Source organism: Nothoprocta perdicaria, unplaced genomic scaffold, assembly GCF_003342845.1.
Source record: "Nothoprocta perdicaria isolate Ctin4 unplaced genomic scaffold, notPer1 scaffold_136, whole genome shotgun sequence".
In the NCBI taxonomy this organism is placed as follows: Eukaryota; Metazoa; Chordata; class Aves; order Tinamiformes; family Tinamidae; genus Nothoprocta; species Nothoprocta perdicaria.
The window spans coordinates 925,921-953,305 of record NW_020454494.1 but is presented as its reverse complement, the minus strand read 5'-3'; the positions used below and the strand labels follow the sequence as shown (position 1 = coordinate 953,305).

The following is a 27,385-nucleotide window of genomic DNA, read 5'->3' as shown; positions in this document are numbered from 1 at the left end:
TCAACGAGGCAATCAAAAGAGAGAACTATATATATGCTGCAACAGGGACATTTGTTACAGAAGCCACAGAGGGGAAAAAAAAAATGTCAAAAAATAATCAAGAATGGTACAAATGGATATGATGTCCAATAGAAGAAGGATAAATTGTCAGTCTCACACACACACTCATTTTTCTTCCYTTAGAGTATACTCCTTGTACAGTCAGAGTTTCAAGCCAGAGAAAGCCTTCTTGACACTCAGTCAGTTATTCTTTTGGTTTTCYACTAAATCAATAAAAAAGCAAGAATAAAAAATTTAAGCCAAGATGTATGCACGATGTATTCAGCAGTTAAAGTTAAAAAAAGGTGTAGTTCCTAACAATGCCCTTTTTATTTGAGTCAGACGCTCATTTGTCCCTCAGTATCTTCTCCTTAGGAGTTGTATGCAATGTTTGTTAAATATCWTGACTATGCCATCAAAGGAAAATAAGCAGCTCATCCTTTGTGAAATAAATCCTTACCCTGTCAAAAAACCTCAGGACTGCTCAGTCCTTGTGTTCAGGACTCTCCATCCCTTGTGATCTGTCTGAAAGCACAGATACAGAAATTGTCTTGAAAATAACTAGTCCTGTAAAACACATTTGCCAGAGAAAACAGCTTTATTCTTACCAGAGCCTAGCTATTTCCTCTTTATTTTCTTTTTTTTTTTCTTTTTAAAAAGAAAGTTTTTAGACAGCCAAGACCATATGTTCTGTCTAGCTATCCATCTTACTCCCTTGGGTTATGCTGAACTACTTAAGTACAATTGAGATCCAAATTTGGCTCACTAAATTTGGATGACAGATGGGCTAGAAAAATGTCATTTGTAAGAGTTACTTGGATAAAGATGTAAAATCCTTTTCCATTTCTCAAGTCATTTTTTTTTTTCCTAATACTTATGTACAACACGCAGTTCATGAGGGTGTCTGAATATGGTTACTTCTTTAGCAACCACGAATATAAGTAATTCTGTCAAAATAAAATACATATTTTAAACATTTGGCTCTGGCAGACCTTTTACTTCTGGAATGTTTCTTTCTTTCAAGGTCTCCTCATAAGCTGCTTAATTCATGGAAAATTTTATATTGAATCGTTTACCAGTTATTGTGGAATACTCAGTGAAATAATGCAGACATTCCTTTAAAACAAAACAACGTGTCTAGGACTGCAAAAAGAATGGAAGATTTTTCTTTTTCCTTTCCTTTTCAGAATTGAGTTTCCTTCTGCAAAGTAATGAAAGTGCTTCCACACAAAATGAGAAGTAACATTGGAGAGAAAAACAAAATCAATGTCAGCAGAAGAAGAATGCAGACATAGTGATTTTGTTTGCAGTTATTAGGCTCTGTAGGTTCACATCAGCTCCTTCTATTGTTTTCTATTTCTCAAAGTGACACAAATAAAGTCACTTTTGGTGTTGCTCAGTGTGAGTCACTACCCACTAGATGGGGCCCAAGGCAAGAAGTTCTCAGCAAGCACTCTCATCACTGGGAACTGCATTTCCAGAGGAAAAATAAAAAGGAACAGGGTAAAATAAGGCTTRAAATATACCAAAAGTAGAGACAGGTTTAAGACATTGAGCTGAATTTGGGACTTGATTCATAAAGGGACTTAAATTCTACTAACATCTTCACCAGAGAAAGAAAACAAAGATCCTCAAATGCCCAAATTTCTGGCTATCTAATCCTTATAAATCCTGAAGTCCTCAGGAAAAGATGTCCCTATACTCTATCAAGAAAATTCAGACACTTAGTTATATCTATTTTTGTCCACATCTATTCAAATTTTCACAAGTGAGGTTTCTGCCCTGTTAATTCAAATATCCGCAATAACACCATTCCTCAGGAAATTGTGTTTTTCAAAATRCATAGTTGCTGGATACCTTTCAGGTATGGCTGGCTCTGCTGGGTATCCAGCCTCTTGCAGATGTCCATCAACTTTCTTCACCAGTCCCTGCTTCAGGGATTCTTTGCAGAAAACATTTATCTTCATTTTTAACACCTGAGATGGAGTCAGAAAATCAACACCTTCCTAAATAGTCCCATCATTACTCATCCAGGACATCTTTCTGATGCCTATTCCCTTTGGCCCACAACTGTGTTGTTCACATAATTTGCTCAAGTTTAMCCTCAGCTGAAGATTTACAACTTTTTAAGTGGTTGACCTAATTTAGTGGATCTGGATGTGGCCTTTTAATTTAATATAGTTTATCCCTTTAGGGCACGTCAAATTCCCTCAGGTAGGAAATGGATTTGAGCTTGAATCTTCACGTTGCAAATGAGAGCTGCTGCTGCTGTCTCCTTTTATGTACTGACCCCTGTTGTGCTGGGATAAAACTGTTCACTAACTCTTCATTAACTTCAAAAGAGAGATCCAGCGAAACACTCCAGTTAGTGGATTAAGCTTTTTGTTTTTTTCCAGAGGAAAAAGTCTTCTCAAGTTTTGTGGGTTTTTGGTTTTGTTTTATTTTGAATTTCCTACAGGATAGCATAGCTGATTTTCTCTCCTCTTTACTGGCCTCTGGAAATTTCCTTCTGTAATAATCAACTACYCTCATATATTTAATGTGTATTTTGYATGTCATATATAAGATACCTATGCTACATATATATTATAGATTGTATATACAATACTGAATCATAGACTCATAGAATCGTTAAGGTTGGAGGGGACCTCAGAGGTCATCTAGTCCAACCCCCCTGCTCACACAGGGTCACCTAGAGCACGTGGCACAGGACTGTGTCCAGGCAGGTTTTAAAGATCTCCAAAGAAGGAGACTCCACAACCTCTCTGGGCAGCCTGTCCCAGGGCTCTGTCACCCTCACTGTCAAGACATTTTTTCTTAGGTTCCTGTGGAACTTTKGGTGCTTCAGTTTGTGGCTGTTTCCTCTAGTCCTATTGCTGGCCCCCACCCTCCTCACTGCCTCCCTTGAGGTATTTATAGACACCAATCAGATCACCCCTCAGCCTTCTCTTCTCCAGGCTGAACAGGCCCAGCTCCCTCAGCCAAATATACTGATTATAGGTAGTGAATATATAACTATATTATATTCACCTGAATATACATGAATTATACCACTACATATATCATATATATATATATATAAAAATACAATATACACTATATATTATTATTCTTGSTCATAACAGAATGGATAGCATCTGCTACCCTGTTAATGACTTTTTAGATCAGTCTCGGAACTATCAAAGTTCTCCAAGAGGTACTTTTGAAGCCTGAACGCAGTGGCCAATTCCATACTAACACACTGAAGGACTATTCCCAGCCCTGCAAATGCATTCGTGCACACTGTTGTAGTGTCAGGCACTCCTGCAGGTTCAGCATGGGAAAGGGATCATTGGCAGAGAGGTCTGGCCATGTCAGTTGGCCAAACTAGCACGGTTAGCCCATGTCAATTGAGTTAGGAGACAGCCACAACAGACAGAACCCTGATAATTTATTGGTAAATATTTTGCTAGCAAGCCTAGSACTTGGATTTAAAAAAACAGAATAATTGTTGCTGGAAATGAAAAATTTCTAGATAATGTTGATATTGGTAGAACGGAGAAAAAGTATGAAGGTAAAACAGTTTACAAAGAAAATCCATGCATAATAAGCCAAGGTCAACAGCAATCTTGGAAGACTATAACTGAATCAAGAGAGAGTAATATACAGTGGTAAAAGTGGTAAAATTAAAATGAAGAGGTAGAATCATTGAGGTACAAAATTTGGATCATCAAGAGCAAAGATAACAAATCAGATGACTTTTTTTCCATATACACACAAACTGATCCGGTAGGAACATGAATTCCAGCACACTACCGAGTATTTGTGGTGTTCAAAACAAAAAAAAACCTGCAAATTGCCAGACCTGGAGCATGACAAAGGTTTCTGTGACACCAGGTCTTCTCCATCAGGAACTGAGGAGGGCAGCTCCAGGCTGAAGAATRTGTCCTCTCTCATTTACAGCTCTTTCAAACCAGACCCACCTCCCATCAAGTAAATTGAGGAAAGAAGAAAGAAACCTATTATTTCATCCTTATGTATTTTGCAGCTTTTCTTTGATGCCTCCTACACTTCATCTGCCACTGTTTTAATCTGCCCACTCTCACACTTTCACTGGGCTCTTTTACAGCTCCAAGTCTGGAGGTTTTTCCTTAGTCACTGCACACCTAGCTGTGCTGAGGTTGTTTTCTCACACCCCTGCAGCATCTTTAAGCATTCTTTCCCTCAAACAGTTAATTAATCAGTTATTTCCCAAGCTTTTGTTATTGTCTTCTTTAAGAGCTTTTGATTTTTCACATTACTTTCCCCTGTACTTGATCAGACTAGAGCATTCTTAGCTCTTTCCAAAGCTAGACAAGAGAACCAGCATCAACGAGTGAGGCTCTCAGACAGCACTGCCAAACTAATTAGAAGCCCATATTGTGGGAAACATGGCATTCTTACAACGTACCCAGAAATGAGTCAGGCTGAACACTCAGAGTCCTGAAGGCACACAGTGCTATGGTACTGCCATAGCACAAGACACTTCAGGAAGCCACAAAATGCAGAATAAGTGTACTTTAAACACCTTTCAGCATTTAGATTCACAACAGGAACCTAATAAATAAATGTGAATGTTGTGTATTCTTAGGTAGCCTAGCTGGGTATTTTACTTATCCTGATTTTTTTTTCTTGCTGCACAATGAGCAAAAATTAATCTGTTTTCTTTTCTTTTTTTTTTTTTTTCTTTGCTCTTCCTAAGGGAACAGAGAGAACAACCAATCATTATTTCCTTTAATAGCAGCCTCTTACATAATGGAAGACTTCTCATGTTCCCCACTCCGCATTTTATTATCTAGATTAAACACATCCAGTGCTCTGATATTTTCCTCATTTCCTAAGCCTCCTGGTCTTTTTGCTGCCCTCTGAATTCCCTCCAGTAAGTCCACATTCCCCATCAAGGACAGTGTCTAAAACTAGGTGCAGTATGTCAGCWAGTCTCACCTCTGACAGGAAGAAAAATGTAATAAATTCCCCCGTATTAAAAATTCCTCTGTATTACAAATAACGGTTCTGCTGAGACTTTTTTTTTTTTTTTCAAAGCAAGTCTCCCTTTGGTGYTTAACAGCATCACACTGTTTGCAACGCAATATCCTTGCTCTCCCAGTATCACACCCAGCAATCTGGTGATACCCTGTCAGCTTACAGAAACTAATTGCATTTCACCTTTAATTTCTCCTTCACAAGAGCAGCATTTTGTGCCAGCCATTACCTTTGCTTGGGAAGTGAGAAAAACCTTCACAAACTTTTACAATAGTCTTCATTTTGGTAGAGCCCTCTATTAATCATCAAGAGCAAAATTTTAGGTTAAYGCAATCATTCTGGATCCCACACTGCTAGGCTTTCCACATATGCTCATGTACATAGTTCATCTTCATCRTGATTAAGCCATATGTCACATCTGACAGAGAGTTATCTGCCTCTCAGTGAGTGGTTGCTCTGTTTTGGAAACTCTCTCTTTTCTTCTGTTAAAACCTTGGAGACCCAATTTCTTTGCAAATTCTCCATACTTTGCTTTTTACTCCACTTAAATATAGGCCGCAGTTTTCTGGCTTTACTTCAGACTTTTTACAGCAGATATTCACTGCATAAATGGATCTCCAGAAGAAGAGGAGGAAGAAAATGCATCCTGCTACATTCTCTGGGATAGTAGAGTTCTGCACTGCAAACTCATCCTTGCTCTCAAGTTCCTTTTTATCGCCAGCCATGGCATATGCAGAAAAGACATCAACATCTTGTGCAAATACGAGACAGAAAGTAGACCCTGAAAAGCAACCAGCAGGAACCTGTGTACTTGTTACTGCAAGAAAGGGGCAAACACGAGACAGACCAAATGGTTAAACAAGCATACCTACAGCTAGCTAGTTTTTCTTGGTGAAGCTGATGGGTAATGTAATATCAAAACAAAACAAAAACAACAAAAGACAAGCAATTTATTTCAGTTATTACATTGCCTGAACAATATGGGGACTGGACAAAAGAAAATCTGCTTTTCACTGTGACCAGGAATGGAAGAATTCAGTTCTGGTGGACTCAGGGAAGAAAACTCTAAATTCAAAGGCTTTCAGAGGAATACTGTGCTCAGAGCAAAAGCCTGAGCTTTCTTTGGAAACTTATAAAACCAAACATGTCACAGAGCATTTGAGTTAGRCATGAGACACTTGGACCTTCATGCAACAGGCAAGCGGCAGCAGAAGTGTCTCCCTGAAAACTGCATTATAGTAGTTATATCCTGAAGTAGCAAAAGTAAGATCTGTATCTGCCAAAATACATCAGGCACATATGGTAAAGGTTTCCTGGAGCTTCAATAATTAGATTTTGTTGCAATTTTGAATATACAAGGCTTACTAGATGAAGACCTTATGTCCTTTTATYGGTGCATTTTCTAGCTCTTCAGTGTTTCAGGGCTATCATCTTTGCTCTACCTTGTCTTGACAGAGTCCAAATCTATTCTGTAATTTCCTACAGATTTTCAAATCTGTAGCGACAAGAAGGGTAAAGCTGAGACATTTTATTCAGTCCTAACCTGTTAAAGCAAAAGTCCTCAGAAAAGTCACATTTTTACTATCTTTACCAGTCATTAATTTTCTCCTTTAGGTATTTCTCCCTCTGTTTGCAAATGTAGCACTTATGTGACACTGACATCTGCTTAGTTTCRCTCAGAAATAATCCCAGTGAATCTCATGGGCAAAATTTGAACTCATTAAAGTAAAAGAATTATCGACGCATCACAGTATTTCACCACTCAGACTATGTTAGTACTCACAGTTATGCATAAGCATTACAGTTGGCATATACAGGGGTTATCTTAGTCAAGGTGTGAGGATATTTTATACCTATTTAGGAAAAAAAACCACATATGCATGRTGCTATATAATAATCTTTAAAGTCTTTAATAGTCTTGTTAAAGCTATTCAAACTGAGAAAAAAAAAAAAACTTGATGTAACACATTGAACAATGATCACTTAACAAATTGAATATAGTTTTAAAGACAGTGTGGTTGCGTAAGCTGCAATGGCCCCTTGAACAGCAGAGGACATTTAGTTATCTCTATTTGCTCCTTGACTGCTATCCAGCAAGAACGGTGGGAACAGTGAGGAAACTCGGCTTTAAGGACAACCCAAGAGAAAGGCCCTTTTGTGCAGCTGAATAACCAAAATTCCACACAGTCACTCTCACACACAGACAAAAGGGGAAAATGAACRCTTATGTCTTCTGTTTTCCTATTTCCACCGAAGTCTTCAGCACAAAACTCCTCACAGACAAGTTGTCAGCAAAGAGGAAGCATTTTGTATAGACAAGCCCTGACTGAATGATTAGCAATATCACTTACCACAAAACTGACACAGCAAGAGAAACTGCTGTGAAAAAGACACACCAGAGGAGAGGTCTGAGGCCTGAATGAGCAAGTAATAAATACAGCTGCTGCTTTAATCATTACCCTGAGTTTCCAGCTTGGAGCTCGATTCTCCACGCTGCTGAACCAATACGGGATGGCAGAGAAACTCCACGGTAGTCAGTGCAGAAGCTGGGGTGAATTAAACCTGAAATAAAACTAGCAGAGCAAAGTTAAATAGAAGCCAAATGGTGCTCTCCTACCTTCACACCATGCTGGGATGTTCCTCTTGACTTCCCTTCTTAAGCAGGACAGATGCACAGCGGCAACTGGGCTGCTCTGCTGAGAAAAGTGCAAGAGGCATCAGACTGGAGTGGCAGCAAGGGCATCACTGCAGGCAGTGGTGATGGATCACAGCTGGACAAGAGGACACGGCTTTTGGCTCTGGCCCCAGGGGCCTTCTCGTTGAAATGCTGTTGCATACAAACTGAAGAACATGAAGAGCAAGGACCAGAACTCGGAGCCTGTCCACGGGAGGCTGCAGTGCCAAGAGCCTTCTTGTCCTGCTCTATATCTCTTGGCATCATTGCCCTATACTCACCCGAGGTGTTAATACTGCCTTCAGCTTGAGGGAATAGGACAATGTAGTTTTCAACTTGAAGTACAAAAGGCACAAGGAGACGTTTAAGTGGTGAAACTATTAAGAAAAGTTACGGGAGCACAACTGTCGCGGATGTCAAAGGATCAGTTGCACAGTGGGAAACAGTCATTTGGGACAGCTAACACAAGAAAACAATTTGTTCTGTCAATCCTAGTGAATTGGAGCACTTCTGTTCCAGAAGGAGATACAGTTTTGGACAAAGTCAGATTTCTTGCTATCTGGAAGATACAGACACTTCCATTCCTTCAGTCCACCATCTCCATGTATGTGGTATGCAAACCGCGGTGCTTCGGATGTCCAGCACACCACTTTGCCCCTATAGGAAGTATAAATGCAGCCTCATTCAAAGCCAGTCTGTATAACCCTTAGTCATAGGGACAGGTAGCATCAGAATTCTTATAGGAAAACACCACTATCTGCTCTGTTTTTAATATTAGTTACGGACAATGCCATGAAGAAAGGTGGTACAGATGGAGGTAGCTGGGAGATTTCAGAGTGTCAAGGTTGCCCACAGTGCAGGAATGGGGCACATTCATTAAGGTTTGAGGAATGGGGCACCCTTGGCATTTTACTTTATGAGTGTAAAAGTCGATTTGGTTTAGGTTCAGCCCAGAATGTGGAAACAGCACAGAGAGCCAGCAGCCTTGGCATGAGAGGTTTCCTCAGTCCTTTAAATATACTGCTGGCATCATCAGGACCATAACAAGGGCCAAGAGTGTCTTTTGTTGCCATACAGCTGAACAAGCCCCAACAATTGCAGAACTACAATCTACTTCCTCCCTCTTGCTGCCCCTAAAAGCTCCCAAGCCCCTGGTGGCCCCCGGATGCTCCCGGTGGCCACGTGAGCAATTAGAGCAGCACTTCTGTGGGCTGAAGAAGCCATAAGGAACAAGAGGTGTGAAAAGGAGGCCCCATCTGAATGAGGCCGCATCTCAGCCGTGGCTCCCTCTCTTGGTCATCACAGGCTGCTGGAGACACTGCCAAGGGACTGCATCATCAATGACTTGTGAGGGGTATCTAGCCATGTCCTTACTTCTGGATTTAAGCACTATGGGCCATACAGCTCTGAGATCCTCCTCCCATGTAGCTCCTAACTGCTATGCCATTAGCATTTTTAAGTTTGGCTTCACCCTGCAATGGGCACTTCACGATGCTGTTTGATGCTTTTTATGCCAGCCATCCATAATGGCGTAACTCTTTCAGATCATCAAAGTGGTTGAAAACAAACCACTTCTTTTTTTTTTTTTCTTTTTTTTTTTCCATTGGTATTTCAGCCCCTTCCTCCCTGAACTGAAACCACAAAATAAAAGCAGTTTGTCTTCTTTGGCTGCAACAAAAGATTTCAAGGAAGTGCAATGAGCACCAGCAAGCCAAAGACACGAGCCAGAAGAGGCATTTCAGTTCCTGTGTTGAGTGGGAGCTTATTGCAGCTCTCCRCCACTCCAGCAGCAAACCCTCCATGTACTCTGGTGCTCTCAAGCCTCTGCTTCGTTTACTCCAGGAGCAAGTTAGTCAGAGTAGCAGCACAATGCTGGGAGAGGAAACCGGGGGCTGTGTGTGGGAAGAGGCCTTCTGGCTGAGCACGTTTCTTATCTTCCCTCGGCTGTGTGTGCTCTAGTCATGTCTCCTCGTCAGCAAGAGCCTGCCAGTGCTCCTGTGCGCTCCAGCACTCCCACAGACATGGGATCATCTCGTTATTTGTGATCAGAACCCCWGGCTCACATGTTTATGCAACCCTCCGCAGTCTTTTGTTTTACTTTCGCTTGTTTTGTTCAGATTCATATGCCACCTGCTTAGCAGTAGAGCAGTAGTTTTGTCCCTTCTGTCATAAGAAAGTTGTATCTGCTCCCGGAAGAACCTGATTTTTCAGCAGTTGCATGAATACCTGTCAAAAGCCTCAAAATACTGATGGTTTATCCTGGGCTATTTTTGGCTGATTTTTCTCTCTTTTTTCACATAGCCAATCCAGTTCCATTGATGTTTGCAATGGTCAGATAGAAAAGCTTACTTGAAGTGCTGCAACTCTGTCTCAGGTGAATCTCTCTAAGCTGAGTTTAGCAAACACAGTGTTTAAAATATCAGCAGCCTCTTGGAGCAATCTCTGCTAGATATCAAATCACACTATCATCACCGTCATAATTCAACCAGTGATTGTAACCATGGGATACTTTATTTTAAAATATCTTGGAGTACATGCAGTTATAGTCACCTAGGAGATGCTGAGTGAGTAGGAGTTTAGCTACTGATGAATTTGCCGAATGAGTCAACTAAAGATAGATCCTGTCTTTGGTCGGGAAGTTTTCCATGTGACTATTGTAAAATTAAATATTAGAAATAATTTCTTCTGAAAATGCAATTGCTTACAATTGTGCTGCAATTTAAACTGTCACTTTAAAAATAGTAGGGGAGAAGAAAAAAAGTATGAGAAAAAAAGTGAGAAAGAACACAACATTGTAAGGAAATTATTGAAACCCCAGCCATGCAAGAATCTRTGATTTCTGTAAATAATTATATGAACTATTACTACCAGTGTGGTGCTCATAAAAACACTATTGAAAACAATACAAAGAAAAGTTTCGTTTGTGCATTGTCTGCCTAGACATAAGTTCTTGAAAAATAACCAGGTATTCCTTAAAACAAAAGGTACTTTATAACCTTTAAAAAAAAGTCTTATGAAATGYGTCATGCTTTTTCAAACAGAATAAAAATGTGGCGAAAAACAGAGCCCCTGGGCTTAGGATTTTTTTTTGTCAGCATGAAACACTGACCTGCACACAAATCTCTGCCTGCTGCCCTTTAGTAAAGAAGCTATCCCTYAGTTTCCTTAGATCAAAGAGAGAAACAAAGGGAAGGAAAACTATATGAGGAGAATGAGAGAACAATAAGGTCTCTATTTCCTTCATGAAATTTACTGGAAAGACCACAGTTCCTCTGCAGAACCACAGGCTTTTTTTTATTTACAAATTCAAAGCCCCATGCAAAACCTCTGAAGATACTTGTGCCAAATTCTGTTTCCAATTACCTGCCTTTTGTGTGGTTTTGCAAGTGAGGTTTCTGCTGAAACCATAATTGGCAAGTAATAWCCATAGTTGCAGGCTTGGTCAATAGGTTATTTTTCCTTGTCTCTCATATCCTCATCCTACAGGAAAATTCCTCGTTTACTATCAAAAGAATACACCTAAACTTAGAGATATTTGGCTTCACTGTTTTACGTAGACCATGAGCCAAGGGGAATACTGGAATGTGGATGTTGACAGAGGCTGAAGGAAAGCCTTCTTCCTTCATGGCTTTTTTCAGTATTGCAAACCAGCCCATGCCAGTGRACTCAACAGGCCTTGCAGGATGCTTTAAACACCTTGAATTGACAATCAAGACCTGCTTGCTAAATATCAATATCAGCAATGGATGTCCATCTTACGCACCCAAATGTCTTCAGTTTAGGAAGGATGGGTAGCCGTACGTAGAAGGACTGCAGGAAGCTGCTCTTTCCGTAAGCAGGGTGGGATTGAAATGGAGCAAGAATCCTCACTGATGGTCTGATTGAAGATGAGATTGTCTGCATTGCTGATGGGAACTGGTTAGCATTGCCCCATTTGTTATATTGAATTTTTAAACCAGAGATGCTGTGGCAATCACCTGCTGTCTGGCAGAAGAAGGAACTGACAGTGTAACTTACCACTTGAACACAGTCAAGATGTTCTGACACAGGGATGGGTAGTGTCTTTTAGATGTTCTTACAACATCAGATCCTTACCTTCACTCATGGAAAGACACTGGCAACACTGACCTAACAAGCAAACTCTGAGGAATTATAAATCAGTGTCATTCCATGCATGTATTCTGATTTGCTGCTCTTGACAAGACCTATGACATTTCATAAAAAAGCAATCTGTTCTGGGAAACAGCTTGTTTTTTTGCTGCTTTCCAGAAAATATTAGGGGATTTTTAACATTATTATTTTTACTTTTTTATGACAGAATTATCTTTTACAAGATCTGTAAAAAGAAATGCTTGAAAGCTACAGACCTGCTTTGCTAATTTTTGATTAGCAAAGATTATATCTTTATAGGGCTTTATCAAGAAGAGAAAAAATGGAGGCTCCATYTATTTGAATGCACACGAAGGACTCTAGTAGTCTGCTTCATGCTTTTGATATTTAGGATTAAGACAATGACAACAGAAACTGCATGATCAGCCCCAGATTCTTATTATTAAAAAAATAGGAACTCTGACATTTTAACATTACAACCTTATTAGGACTGTGAAGTACCAAACAGTATTTCAGGTGTAGGGAGCAGAAAAGAGACTGAGAGGATGAACTCCATCTTGTTGGTCTGCTTTTCTCCAGTCCCTACACATCCTTCTGTGAGTGGAAAACACATGGACAGGAGGGGAAGGTAGAGGAATAGCCACAGGAGATGTGTTACCATTCCCAATCTGAGTATGTCCGTGTATTAACATGCCTAGTTCCTCCTCCACAGCTGTCTGTATCTTGACAGAAAGCCACACATCCTCTCGCCTTTCCAGAGCTCCAGGCTGTCCTGGCCTCAGGGACAACTGGTGCTGCARAAGGCCACAAGTAGGAAAAGTTGCATACTGTTTTTTTCTTTTTCTCTCTCCTTTCAGCTTCACAGTCAGAAAACATCCTACCCACATGGAGCCAAACACATAAAAAKTCAACAGTACAATAAAACAGTCGGAGTTATTACCAAATATTCCCTTAGTGCTTTACCCATGCAAAGACTAATTAATTTCTATTACCTGATTAGATCTTACAGCAAGAGCATTAGTGACTAACCACAACTGCTTTGCTCAATCGTCGTCTGCATGACTATTTCTGCTTTTCTTTCCTAGACTGAGCGTGTGCAAGGAGATGTAGGAGTAAGAAAAGGTTTAACTGAGAACCCAGGTGACTCACACTTGCAATGGTGCCTTGCTGGGAAAGCCACACTGCAGCCTCCCTTCACTCCAGGGAATCCTTCCTGCTCTCCTGCTCTCCCACAGCACCGCCCTGTGGAAGGTGACATCTGCAGCCACCCAACTGCCTGGGCTCCCCTGCCTGTTTCTTGGTGGCCTCAGAGAGCAGGGCAAGGTCAACAAGAGGGAACTTAACTGGGGCCCTCTGTGTTTAAAGGTGGAGCAAGGAAGCCCTGGGCTCGATTAGGAGCTCTGCAGTTGCTACAGCAACGTCAAGGGCAGCTAACACAAATACGGACTTTTCATTGTACCTTCAGAAAGAGCCTCTTTCCCAGGCTTTATTTTACCGCATGTAATCTGAGCTATTTCCTTGGGTTCCAGGAGTTAAGGGCTACTTGTAACCTGAGTAAGAGGAAGCCGGGACCTGCACTGTCCGGAGAGACCAACAAACCTGCAACAACCCACCCGCTGCTCCTCTCTGTCGTGGGGAGAGGGGACATGCAGCTTCGCTCTTCACAGCGGTGCCGCTAACACTCCCCTGGGCTCCCTAAGCTGAGCCTAAGGTGAGAAATGGAGGAAGCCAAAACCCCCTTCTGATCCCAACTCCCTGCTAGGGAAGAGAGCAGGCCCTGCCCCCTCCTAGGCTGGGGTGGCAGTGTGGTACAGRCCGATACACCCACAGATATATATATATCATCGTGATCTAGTCATCATCAATCCTGATCATGACTAGATGATCTCTAGAGGTCCCCTCCAACCTTAACCATTCTGTGATTCTGCGATATATATACTGACATATACATACATTGACAGCCTGCCTAAAAAGCTTAGTAGAGCAAGGACAGCAAACAGCATCAAGTAGACTGAGGAGAATCTCCCCTTGGCAACAGTGCACCCACTGCTGGGCGGGAGGCGAGATCTTGTTTGGACTGAACAATTCAAATAAACATGTTCATGTTCATCACAACATCTTCATCACACCTTTGTGCCCCAGCTCTGCTAAAGGCAGACTGGAGTCTACATTGAAATAACAATTGATTTATTGAATGTATTGAAATAATACTTAGCTAACAAACAGATTTCTTTCTAGCAAGGAGAATGAATTCACTGATGAATTAAAGTGATTCTAGCAATTTATTTTCAGTGCTGTTTTACATCTTACATGAAAAGTACAGAGTACTGCACTTTTAAGGTATGTTATCAAATTACATATTTAATTTGATTGTGAAGTTTGAGTCAGTATTTGCATTCAAAAGGCATGTAGGAGCACAGACCTAAAAGTATCAAATCAAAGGGGTTCACCTTTTCCTAGTGAGCTTGTACAAGTCTCTATACTGCACTGCTYGCATGCCAGATCTCCTGTGAATCTGCATGATTTCAAGAAGTTTTCCTGATACTTTAAATCATGTTTTTAAGAATGCCTGCAACTTGCTTTCTGTTTGCTGCTCATTGTCCTGGTGTCTTCCCCAGTGTTTATAAAACAGGAAAAAAAAAAAAAAAAACCTCTAAGAAAGAGACAGATAGTATAGATTTACACTGAATCTACAGTTTAAAATGTGACCATAAAAATATATACTTTTATTATTTTATTTATTATTAATGCAAAATTTTAATTTCTGTTTTCACTCTCTCTAAAGGCTTACAACTTCCCAACTTCCCCTATACAAAGTCCAAGGGGTTTTGGATCTAGAATTTCATGATGATATAAAACGGAAAGACAATGATGGCAAAAAAATCATTACCTTGTGTTTCCTGAAGGTAAGAAACTACTAATCTCATTTTCTTTTTTTTTTTTATTCTACTCAAGATCAGCTTCTTCTTTATCTACCAAAAAAAAAAAAAAAAAAAATCTAACCCACCAGAGCAGACAAAGCAGATGACATATCCACTTATTGATGCACAGTGGATAAAAATAGTTGTAGATTTTTTGCTCACAGGCTATTCTTTGTATGTGCAAAGAACCATAAGGGAGTAGGAAAAAAAAAATCAACGGATCTATAATGCACTAACAAACCGTCAAAAAATTAGGTGAGATACTGACCCTGAGATACTGATTTCTACATGGTGCAGGAATGAKCCTAATTCTGCAGCAGTTTGTGCACTTGCATCCCTTCTTAGAGACCTCCGACCTGCTCCCTGCTTTTATCCTGCAGCTGCTTTGTTCTGCTGCACCCATTGTAACCGTGGTTTGCAGTGACTAAAAGCACTGGTAAACTCAATGAAACAGGCAGAATTCTGGCAACTGCCCTAAGTCTGCAGTATGACTAACTTGATTGCTTGTAAGTTTATTCTTTTCATTAGGAAGCAAACAGCTCAYGGGTTATTGCACCATTCTGCCAAGAATTACATGGGTTAAGTTTTCCTCACCTCATCTAGAAAGTTTCAGTTAACGAGACTGTTGCTGCTGCTTTTCTTTCTAGGGAGGGAAAGAAAATTAGCAGGGCCTAGTCTAAGGAAAGGAAGKCTTGCTCTTGGGAAAAGGAAAAGGGTTTTTTCAAAATTCACAGCCCTGACCTTAACAGCTTATTGCAATAATCATCCAGGGTTGAAATACAAYCCATTTGCAGAGAAAAGGGATGAGAGAGGAAGGAAAAAAAAATGGAGGAAAGAAGTCAAAGACACAGACATATCACCTTCAAAATCTTATGTAAGCTGCTCATCAGGGAATTGCTGGAGAGCTGGTTCTGTCAGACCACCAAGAGCAGGGCAATGAAAGGAAAGGAACATCAGTAAAGCGACCAGGCATATATTGTTTCTGCTCTCCTTTCCAAGGACGTCCTGTCACCACTGCTGTTGTTCAGAGGAAACTCATTTCAGCAACTTTCTGCTATTCCTTGGCGCCTGGGCACCTTGTCAAGCAGGTGTCAGTGGTTGTGGTGTCACACCTTGGCCTCGTCCCTCCACAGCTCGGACTGCTCCTGACATCCTGGATGCAGAAGCTCCTTACGCTGCTTTCAAAAAGAAACCTGCAGGTATTGTCGTTACTGAGGAATAAACGCTTCTGTGACCTAATTTTAACTGTATGGTTTTATTTAGACTGAAAATTAATTCCCTTCCGTGTGTAGCTGCCTAGATAACGCAGTGCTGAACCAGGAYGAGGGCTTGCTTCTAGGCACCATCTCCATATTAATAGTTACTAATTTGAGCTGACTTTTTCCCCAYGCACAATGTGTACATCTGTCTGTAGATTGCAAACTTGTGTTCGATGACACGGCTGTTCCGTGTGCTTGATTATTGCTGTTTTGTCTKCTAATTACTTGGTACTTCATGGGAGTTCCCAGAATCTGAGGGTTTATTCCTTGCACAGTCCTTTTGGGGCAGACGGATTTCCCCTGCCTTCCTCTCCAGGAAAATTTCCTACCCTTCAAGTGACTGCAAGTCAACACTTTAACCCTCCAGATGTTTTCGTCAGGAATCCTTTGGAATATCTGAAGCCCACTACATGGATGTAAACCATGACAGAAAGGTACTTTGTACTTGCAAAGAGGTATTAATCAGAGGCTGCCTACTGCATCTATCCCATTAGCTGCCTCCTTCCCTTCCTATCCAGGCCCCCAACTAAATATAATGGACTGAAAACTCCAGGGCTTGAATGGGCCAAATGCTCGGCCCACCAACAGATTTTCCAATAGACTTGGTAAAACTATTCTAAATTTATCCAGTATATTTATCCTGGTTTAACTGGCTGCAGAATTGGCGTCTTATGAAGAAAGCTTGAGAAAACTGAAATGGGCACAGCTTACATGTTAGGCTGGCTAAGGAATAATGAAATTGATACCAAGTCAGACTCCATCGAGTCTGTCTATGAATCTTGGAGCTTTCGAAGCAGTTACATGACTTCATCCCAAGCAAACTATCACCTGATGAGAGAAAAGAGGAAGAGCAAACATGTACTGAATTCAAACTGTGAATGATTCTTTTACTTACACTGATATGAAACTAGTCCAGTCAAAAATATAACATCTGTGATATAGTATACTGGCGAAATTTACATGAAACCTTTATATGTAAGCATTTTAACGTATTGAGAGGGAAAAAAAAGGAAGCAAAATTAACTGAAGTAGAGCTTACAGTACTGTGTACTTTAGGAAGTGCTTTCAGTACAGAATATTTCACTTTCACAACACCCAGGGTATGGTGAAATGGATCTCAACTGCAGTGCAAAAAGGCATGAAAAGAAAATACTCCTTTCTGCTTAGCCCCAGAAGCATTTCCTAAGCACTCCTTCACCTTAAAGGTTAACTGGATAACCTTTGGGATAATCCGAGTGATTCTGTCTTTGCATTATAATAAGAATAAACACAATGCAGTTTACTGTTTGGAAGGAATGACAAAAAACACCAATTACCCAGGAATCTTTATGGGGGAGCATATGTTTTGTACGTATTTATTTCATTACAGAATAATCTGGGGTACATAAAAAGCTTTACAGTGACCTCACCTCTATGTAATTTTAAAACAAACTGTTAATACATCAGTTACACATGTAATTCACCTGAATTGTGCACAGTGTCGGAAGCATTGGCATTAGTTACTCTGTGGTAAGTGGCAGCATCATCGACATCGTTATTTCATTATTTCACACATTTGCCCAAGGTTTACCCACTAACATTAAGACTCAAAAGCAAAGCAGAAGACTTGCAAAAAGTAGCTTATTAAACACCGTAGTTGTCTGAGATGTGTTCCAGCTGCAAAGTGGTAAAACTAACAAAAATAATTTTTACAAGCTGGGACTGTTTATGAAACATTAGGAAAAAAAAATGATTTCATGTTTGATCACATATTCATTGCGGTCTCAATGCTAACTTGGGCTTCCCTTCCCCTCTATACGGTTTTAGCTGAATACAGAATAGTCAGTCGCTCAAGTCTCATCTTCCCTTTTCCCTCTCCCTCTCACTTCCATTTCTTCCCACTAAGTGATTTCTGAAAGCTAGAGAGCCCCTGAAACAGTCTGACAGCTCCTAATGCTGCCGGGTTCATTCCAGCAGCTGGTAATGCAGCTTTCAAAGCCAGGGAAATTCCTGTGACTAAGGCAGAGTTTCACACACAGAGCTTCTGCGTCTATCTCTACTTTTAGTAGCCGTAATGTAAATTCAGAATAGTTCCAGTAATCCAGTAAATCTGTGGAACTATTACAAATATACAGCTCAGAGCAGGTAGGAGTTTAGCCAGTTGCTAATTTTAAACAAATGAACCAAAAAAGAAATAAAAATAAAACAAAAAACCCCACCAACTTTGCTATAATACTACTTGTGATCATATTGGTAACAGCTACACAGAGACTTTCTGTTTAACTCGAAGAGAGCCTGGAGCACAGCATAATGCCAGGCATAAAAAATTCATTAAATGCCTGTTACAATAACTACTCAATAGTACAACCCGTTTCCCCTTCCGGTGCTTTCCAGAGYGTCCCAAGAGAAATGTCATTGAAAAAAGCCCCCAAAAAGATGTAATTCTGTCTAGGTCCGCTGGGTTCCTTCCAGCAGAAAGCGCTGTCAGTCCAGACACAAAGCCCATCGCCAGTGTTAAGCTCCATGATAATAATAACAAATACATCTATGAAGCAGGCGATGGAAGGGGCTGTTACAAAGCAAAAAAGCAATGGGCTGCTCATGAGAAACAGGGAACTGGGACACAACACTGTGAAGGCCAAACAAACAGCATGGGAGAGCTGCAGCTTTCATGTGAATAATTCCTTCTTTTATCAGTTGAAATTCTGCCAGGTACTTATTTACAGGGTTTTTTGTTTGTTTTTGTGGACAAAAAGTTACATCAATTACTGCACAACTTTATTCATTAATAGGGTATAACTAGCATCTCTCCCATGTTTAGCAGAGCCTTTTTTGATCAAATTGGGTTATTCCTGAGCCAATTATTCCTTTGATTTGACTTCCAAATGTAAACAGGGTTTATACACATGGCTTTGCTGAAATGGAGATTCTTTTTGTGGAACCAGTTGATCAGTTGATAGGTGGAAATAGTAAATGTCCATCTGCTAATAACATTTGCTAAAAGGGGTCTGATATATATATATATATGTATGTATATGTAAATATGTGTGTATATATATACACACACACACACACACACACACATACTGTCTGGAAAGCTTTCTAGAGAACACGACTGCACCAATATGTGATGAAAACGCACCCTCTCCCACGCAGGAGCTGGGGCCCAGAATCTACAAAGATTGAAGAAGCCTATGTGTGTTTTTGAAGGATTTGGACGAGTTTTTCCTTAAAAAGGTGGTCCCTGGGATCTTCTTCCAAGTAATCTTCTAGCGTTAAGGATACATACACATAAAGTGGGAGGCTCAAGCTCAGTCGCTACTCAGCTCAAGAAAATTSAAACTTATGATGTCCCTTAGCAGAGCACCTTAACAAGAGAAGTATGCTAGAGAAGAAGAAAAAGGAAAAAACAGTCTCCTCTGGAGAAGGGAATGGCAAAATTAATGGAGAAGAAAGCCATCAGAGAGGAGTATRCCTGTCCAGCTAGGCTCAAATCACTCAGTGAGGATGGGGACTCAAATAACACTGCTTCATGGGTAACCTGGATCATTGCTGAGATGCTTAGCAAATGACTGAATAATGCAAAATGCACAAACATTTCAGAGATCAGGGATCAGCATCCAGAAATCCTCCAATCCAATCAGGCAGTAGGAGACGTGGATCGAATCTTTGCATGCTAAGAAACAGTACATGATCCATCTCCCTCTTCACATGCAACGTGTGTGAATTTGATGCGTCTGAATGTGTGGACAGGAACCACTTAGCACTTCTGCACATCACGGGAATGGAGCTTACCTGGTTTAGGTTAAACTGGAGAGTTCAGGAATGACTATTTTGGTCCTCAGTGCCTAAAATCTACTTAACCTGGTTTTAATACTTTATTTTTTTTTTTTTTTTTGATTTGCACTTGGAACTGCGTAAATAACTGGGGTGGGAGGTAGGCAGGGAGAACAAGAATGCAGCTCAGAGCAGACCTGCCTCAGGTTTACCAGGGAGGCAGCAGAAGCCACGGAATAGGAAATGCAGCTGGAAACACACTCCTGTTGTCAGTCGCCAGGCTGCAATTATGCAAAGAGCATATAAAGGAAACAGGTTTCATCGACAGCTACTAATGAAGACCAGACTCTGCTCCCACTTAGGCTGTGTAAACAGTGAAAGTGGCCAGGCACTTGATACAACCTTTCCTAATGATATAAGCTAGCAAAAATACCACTGCAGATTTGCAGAATGTTTCTTGATGTAAAGAGTATTTCCAAATATATTTCTTCATGATAAAGAGCGACAAATATTGGAAGCAAGCAAATATTTCATTCTTTCCTGGAAGTCTATTGGCATATTTCTGCAGCTTAAATCACAGCAACTTCCCAAAAGTCATCTGGCAGCATTTTCATGCTTTGGTAGGAATGAAAATTCAAAACTGACTTGATTTCTCATTATACTGTAGTATAAAGTCTATATCATAAAATACTTTGAAATAGGAAATTGTACTGTATTGTAAGATAAAACAGATATTTCACTGTGTATCTCCGGTGTCTTTTCCAAGTCAAAATCTAAACTAGCACTTATGCCTTGAGTTTCAGTCTGTACATAAGTGTTTTACTACAGAATTGAAATATTTTCTACATTTATATAAAAAAAAAGATGCTGAAAGCAAACGCATCATTTTTCTTTAATAGTCAACATGCCCAAGGATTGCTGTCTGAGAATTAAGTTTATGATTCAGGAAAAAAAAAAAAAAAAGTGTACCTTCAACAGATCTTCCATCTGTGGAACTAAAAGGTCCTGCACAAATCTGTTCTCAGGCTAAGATAAGCACCACTCTGCAGTCCGACAGCTCCTATCTGGGTGATGTTTTCCATCAGCTCACTAAGTAGGTCACTTGGCTAAGAACTTTTAGGACTGGACCACTGTTCCCTAGAGCTTGGCCATCCAGATCAACTATTTTAAAACACTGCACAAGGCAGAAAGAAGAAAGGGGGGAAATCAAAGCAGTGAAGGAAAGAAGAATTTATGAACTTCATTATTTTTTCTGTGAAGATGCTGTCCCTGAGGACAGAGCCTGCTGCCTTCCTTTGGAACTAGCAATAAGATATAAGCATGTTTATATTCTCTTTAACCAAAACATCTTAAAACATAAAAAGAACTGCTGTTCTTTGATGTAAGGACCCTAAGTCTTTCTAGACTATGAATCTATACCAGAATTTTGAGTATAAACAATTCCCTTCCATAGTTCATGCCAATTCCAGGCTGAATTACGAATAGTAAAAACACTGCTTCTGTTTTAAGAAAAAAGGTTTCTCAGTGATTTACTGTAAAGCTAAAACATTTGCCTTGTCTACTGATTTCTTTTTTATATATAAAACATATAAAATAAATGCAAGTGCCCTTTTTAATATAGGATGCCTGTGAGGACAGCTTGCGCTTTTCCAGTTCTGAGTAACTTGACAAAAATTATCCTCCAGCTTCCCACAGGCAGGAAGAGCCTTTGTATCGTTTCATCTTGTTCGGATGCTGCTCCATCCACAACATGCTCTGAAGTTTCAAAATCCAAATGACAGCGTATGTCATCAGCAGGTACTGTAATTGACGAGTACTTATTAATTACAGCAATCATTAGGTCGAAATAAATAAAGCAATCTCTCAATCAAAAGACAGGGGAACAACATCATGCTCGTGTACAATATAATCAACATGTATAGCACATTCCTGTTTGCCACGTCCTCCTCAGATGGTCTTAACTAAGTTGGAAAAGTCTCTTGCCACTGGATACTGAACATACAGTGAAAGATTTATGCTGTCTGCAGTCAACTGCAAAGAATTTACATTTGGTTTAGGTTAATTTCCTTGACCTGCAGTTAATTAAAGAGCAGTGGAACTACAAAATACTTTCCCCAGCTCTAGTGACATACATGGTGTCATGTAAATCTGCTGCACTCTGAACAGCCTCGGTTCATTTTTGTTATAATTTAAAACCTCTGATAAAAAAAAAAATAAACATTGTCTTTTTATACAGAAATCATCACCTTTTTCAGGAAAGAACATATGAACACTTCCTATCTGTTACAGCTTCCATATTTTAAATAGATAACTTGCCTTTTTTATTATTTTATTGTATGCCAAATATGAACATGTGGCACACATTTGTGTTGCTTTAAACTCTTAAGTCTGATATTTGTTAAATCACTCATTGAGGCTGAAATTCCTGGGACCACAGTGTCACGTCTTCCTTAAAGAATCTATTGCACAAAAAAATGAAAGGCTGCAATTCTGATAATCTTCCTACACCTTTCTAACACAGTGCTGTTGGCTTAACATAGAACCAATTTCAGTTAAACTGCACTGCTAGCACTTTTCATCACTCGGTATCATCCAGGGGAGAGAATGAATGGCAGAAAAGGCTCCTGCCCAGGTTGCAACTAGGCATGTATGTGCGACCAACACTACCTGTGACGTCCCGTTATGACACTGTTGTCAGGAATTTTTAGAAATTCAGGTGTAAAAAAGTTCTCTTTAGTATGGGAATTGGCACAAACATAATCCAGAGATGATCCTTTATAGCAGCTTTTCCTTTCATTTGCTTGGCTTTTCAAACACAACCCAGCAAATGCGAGAAGAGTTACAACCACAAAGTGGCTCCAGACCAACATCTTGGGAGAGGAGAGGAGCAAAGGGGGAGACCCTTCTCTCTGCCAACATCCCCAAGGGTCCCCTCTGTGGCAGGGAGTTTGTGGGTCCCCACAGCCACAACCCAGCGCCCTGCCAAGGAGGCACGAGCCAAGGTGGTCACCTCACAGTGTAAGGGAGCCCTCCGGGTCCCCAGCTTTGTCCGGCTTTTCTGGCAGGGTGAGCACAAACGGGAGGAGGACGCCCCTGGCATCTAAGGGGGCTTTGAGAAGCTCCCTGTCGAAGGTGCCCTTGAGCCCACCATCCGCTTCCACCTCGCCGTCCTGGGCCAGGCTGAAGCACAGGGTGCCGGTCCGGTTGACACAGTAGATGGTGTTGCCCAAGGCAGCGCAGCGGAAGGGCTGCACGGGGCCGCCGCTGGGCCGCAGGCTGGCACACTGGCTCCAGCACTTGGCCACCGTGTTGTAGCGGAAGACTTCAACGCCGCCGGCGCTCCCACCGCTCGGGCCCTGCTCGCCACCGCGGCCGCTGCTCACGTCGAAGCGGTAGATGAAGTTCTTGAAGGCCACCATGTCGGCGGAGCGGCGGCGGCTGCTGTTGTAGGGGCACTCCTGCCACTCGTCACGCTTGGGGTCGTACTTGAGCAGGCGGTAGAAGAGGGAYCCACCGGACACGTAGATCTCGCCRTTGCAGGTGGTGGCCTCGTGGGCCACAGCGAAGGCACCCTTGGGCAGGGGCGCCACAGGGCTCCAGCGGTCGGCCCGCGGGTCGTACCTCTCCACGGTGAAGAGGCACTCGCCGCCCACGGCGTATAAATAGCCGTCCAGGGCCAGCAGCTTGAGCTGCGAGCGGGGCTGCGCCAGCGAGCGCACCTGGCTCCACGTGTCRGTGAGGGGGTTGTAGCAGAAGACCTTGTCGGAGAGGCGGGCACGGGGCTCGCCGCCCGCCGGCCCCGCCGCGATGCCGCCAGCCAGGAAGAGGTAGTTGTGGAGGACGCACATGGCGCAGCCCTTGGCGTTGGCCTCCTCGGGCAGGCGCGTGAGCACCCGCCACTCGCGGCTGGCCTCCTGGTAGCAGTGCACGAGGGCGCCGCYGTCCTCGAGCGAGGCCACCGAGGACGGGCTCTGCGGGCGGCTGCTCTCGCGGCTCTGCGGGCGGCTGCCGCCGCCGGGCCGCTCGAAGGCGTCGCTCACCTCGGCCACGAGCAGGCAGCGGCGCCCGGCCTCGAGGCGCCGCCGCAGGATGAGGTCGCGCTCGGCGCCGCTCAGGCGGCCGTAGACGCCGGGCTCGCGCAGCACCTCCAGGTAGCGGTCGCTCATGAAGCGGTAGGCGGCCTCGCGCAGCTCCGCCAGCCGCTGCTTCTTGGCCAGGCAGAGCAGCTGGTAGCAGTTGTCGAGGCGCAGTTGGGCGCGCATGGCCTCGGCGGCGCAGTGCAGCGCGCAGGGCATCTGCAGCACCCGCGCGCCGCTCACCACCTCGGCCAGGTTGTCGTGGCGCACGTCGCCCATGCGCGCCGTGTACACGTAGTCGATGAGGAGGCGCAGCGCCGCGTAGCTCACGCCCTTCACGCGCAGGATGTCCCGCGAGGCGCGCGCGCGGAAGTAGTCGCTCTTGGCCGCCAGCACCGCCTTGTGCGCGCGGATGCGCCGCCCCGACACCTCGATCACCAGGTCGGGCTCCTCGCACGGCGGGCGCTGTGGGCCGGGCGGCGCCGACTCGTCCCCATCGCCATTGCCGACATCCGACGCCTCAGACGCCTCGGTGGCCGTGCTGTTGATGTCCCACTGGCTCTCCACCACGTGGCCGGCGCCGTCCTCGGCGCCGTGGGGCTGGGGCTGCGCACCGCGCTCGCCCGCGCTAAAGCACAGCGAGGAGCTGAGGCTGCAGGGGGAGGCGAGCGGCGCCGGCGGGGCGCCGAGCCCATCCCCGTAGGCCGCCGCGACGCCGCTGTCCTCCATGGTGCCGCGCCGGCGCCGCTAGCTGCTCCGCAGCGCCGCGGCGCCCTGCGCGGCGGCTGCCGGCCTGGCGGCCACGGCCATCACCTGCGGGAGCACAAGGAAGAGCTGGGCCGAGCCAGGCCGCCCGCTGCCCACCTGCACCCCGGCAGCCCCTGGAGCCACCCGCACCGCTCTGCCCTCGCGCCGGCTGCCAGCACCCGAACCCACTTCTGGCCACAGCATCCCCCAAAAGCCTGAAAAGCAATTGCTTTTTCCCCCTTTTCCACTACAACGTGAAACCGTCTCCCGCACAGGACCCTTCACAGCAGCTGCTTGCTACAYTGAGGAGAAACTGCTTTGCAAGCAACTGCTTGGTGCTACCACAATTTATTCACCTTTTGCAACAATTTCAGTGGGACATGATGGTCACGGTATATTCATGACGAAGCTTCCCCCTCGGCCAAGGTTTCCTTGCTGTCTCCTTCCTGAAGGTTTCTTCAGACCACTGTTTCTCAGAAGCCTGTTTAAAAGAAAGTGTAAAAAGTTACTAGTTTTAAAATAAATTTACTTGCCACTTCTTCACTACAGCTCGCTCAGAGTTCTGCGCTATTTTTGTAATACCCTAAAGCAACCAGAGTTATGCTAATAAGATTCTAATAGTTTTCAAAATGCATCAGATGATTTTTATTGTTGCTTTTGACAAAAGCAGCCTGGCAAGTATGCAACAGTACTTAGCTATAATGCATTAGAGATGTGAAACAAACTTTACAGGGTCCGGTTCACATCTGAAAGATTTAGGACTTTGCCGGTAAAAAAGCAGAATTAAAAAAAACTCACAACAGATAATATGATTTATTTTTTTCCCGGGAAATAGCAGGCCATAGCACATGGCTGAAAGTAGGTTTGTTTGTCTCACATTGCAATCACAACTGAGCTTATTCTTAATTTCACAAGTGTAGTTTTTAGAATATAAACAGTGCTGTTTGTTTGCCTCGTGTTTGTTTAGGAGTTTGCCAGGTTTAAGCTTTGATGAGTTCTATATGAAATTTGCCCAAAGGCTCTTAATTTCATATAACAGGGATCTGTGTTTCTGGTTCTATTATTAAGGATGCTAGTAATTTCTATTATTAAGGATGCTAGTAATTTCCATGAAAATTGTCTGCCACATTTTTCACAATCCTTATAAAGTCACTTCTATGTAAAATACACTCTGTGATTTTCTTTCAGTACAGACTATTTTCTTAGCTCCTAAATTAATATAGAAAAATCTTACTCTTGTGGTTTCTTTCCCAAAAAGGTAATTGGTAAATAGACGACTCTGTCTGGAAACTCCAGACACAGGGATGAACCCTACAAGCCCCTACCTGCACAACGAGCTCCAGTTACACGGCAGCACCAGGGATTAGGGATTTCTATTTTGTAAACTCCCACTAGAAAGGTCTTTATCACCTAGGCATTTTAAAATCTGGCAGGTACGAACTTTTAAAAAGGTGTTATGAACTGTGTGAAGCCTTAATATCCAGTTTCTTGAGGTCCACACCCAAACTTAGCAGAGCTGTTTTGCGATATTTGGAAATCCTGCAATTTTATCTAGAATAAAACTGCTCTGTTCTAGGTATACAGTTGATACATAAGGGTAAGACACATGGATTCATTAGTAGCTTAACCTAGGTACCACCCTTGCTGACATCTTATTTTTCAGTGGAATTATGGAATTTTCTATGTAATTATGTTTTATKTATTTTTTTATTACACTGTAGACACTAACATTAATCTGTTTTCTGTGCCAGGCCTTCCAGAGAGTCCCAATGACCAACTTTGTTCAAAAGCAGCCTCTGTAACTGACACTTCCAAAATGACACTGATAAAAMACGGATGCTAAAAAAAGTATCTAGAATGTCAGGTCTTCAACTGACTAAGGAAGTTCTGATGTACTCTTTCATTACGAAAATTGCTACCAATACAATATAATTGGTAACCTAAGTAGATAATTGAAACATTTTGCCTGCCCTGCTCTATCTGAGTGCTCTGATGCTCAACCTGTATCATGCTGCTATTCTGGGTAGTTGACCTCCTCTGCCATTAACACTTAAAAGGTGTTGTTAGGCTTTCCTCCGCGGCTGTCAACATCATGATCCTTCCAGGACCCACACACCTCAATTCTCCGACCATTTGTCTTAAACTTCTCTAAACTTATCCTCTTTATGACTTACATCCTCTCTCCAGGAAGAAACGAGCAGCTTTAGATAGGTTCAACCTCTTAGCCTACTATTCGATTTTGGAAGTGGAGAAAAATAAACAAAAAGTAAAAGAACATGCTGCTGGAAATCAAAAGTGTGCTGGACAATGTGGAAAGTCAACAAACAGGAGCTGTAATATAATACCAATAATATCCATGTGTGTTAACCTGTCTTTCCTGCATCATGATGAAAAGGAAAATCATCATTTATAACACGTGAAGTTGTTCAAAATGTCATCCAGAAAACATGGTTTCTGCATCCTTCTCAAATGAGAAAAATAAAAAAGTTGAGATCTTCCTCACACAGTAATCATGCATTTTCATATACTCACGTCTCTACTTGGCCTAGAAATTCRACTTGCTACTGAAACATAATTGAGAAAGAAGCCACCACCCACCCTGTCCTAACAAGCACCTATGTTAACATCCTCTTGAGCAATCAGAATGAGGAAGAAGGGCTGGCGGGTACAGCTTGCTAACAGCAAGCAGAAGAATTCTAAAGAAAATGATGCCTTCTGGTGTATTTATAGCCAACCACCATGAATATGTTGAAACTCATGCTGAGCATAAGGAGGATATGAATCAAAATATCATGTGCAATT

The 27,385-nt window shown here is 42.5% G+C and overlaps 1 protein-coding gene across 1 annotated transcript; it reads right to left on the bottom strand.

Annotated features, from left to right (window-relative positions):
• Nucleotides 1-21,111: 21,111 nt before the first annotated feature.
• Nucleotides 21,112-24,565, bottom strand: KBTBD11 (kelch repeat and BTB domain containing 11). The gene has a single exon (XM_026033886.1). It carries the CDS (start codon nt 24,563-24,565, stop codon nt 22,772-22,774), a length of 1,794 nt encoding a protein of 597 aa, XP_025889671.1. The 3' UTR covers nt 21,112-22,771.
• Between the last annotated feature and the right edge of the window lie 2,820 nt (nt 24,566-27,385).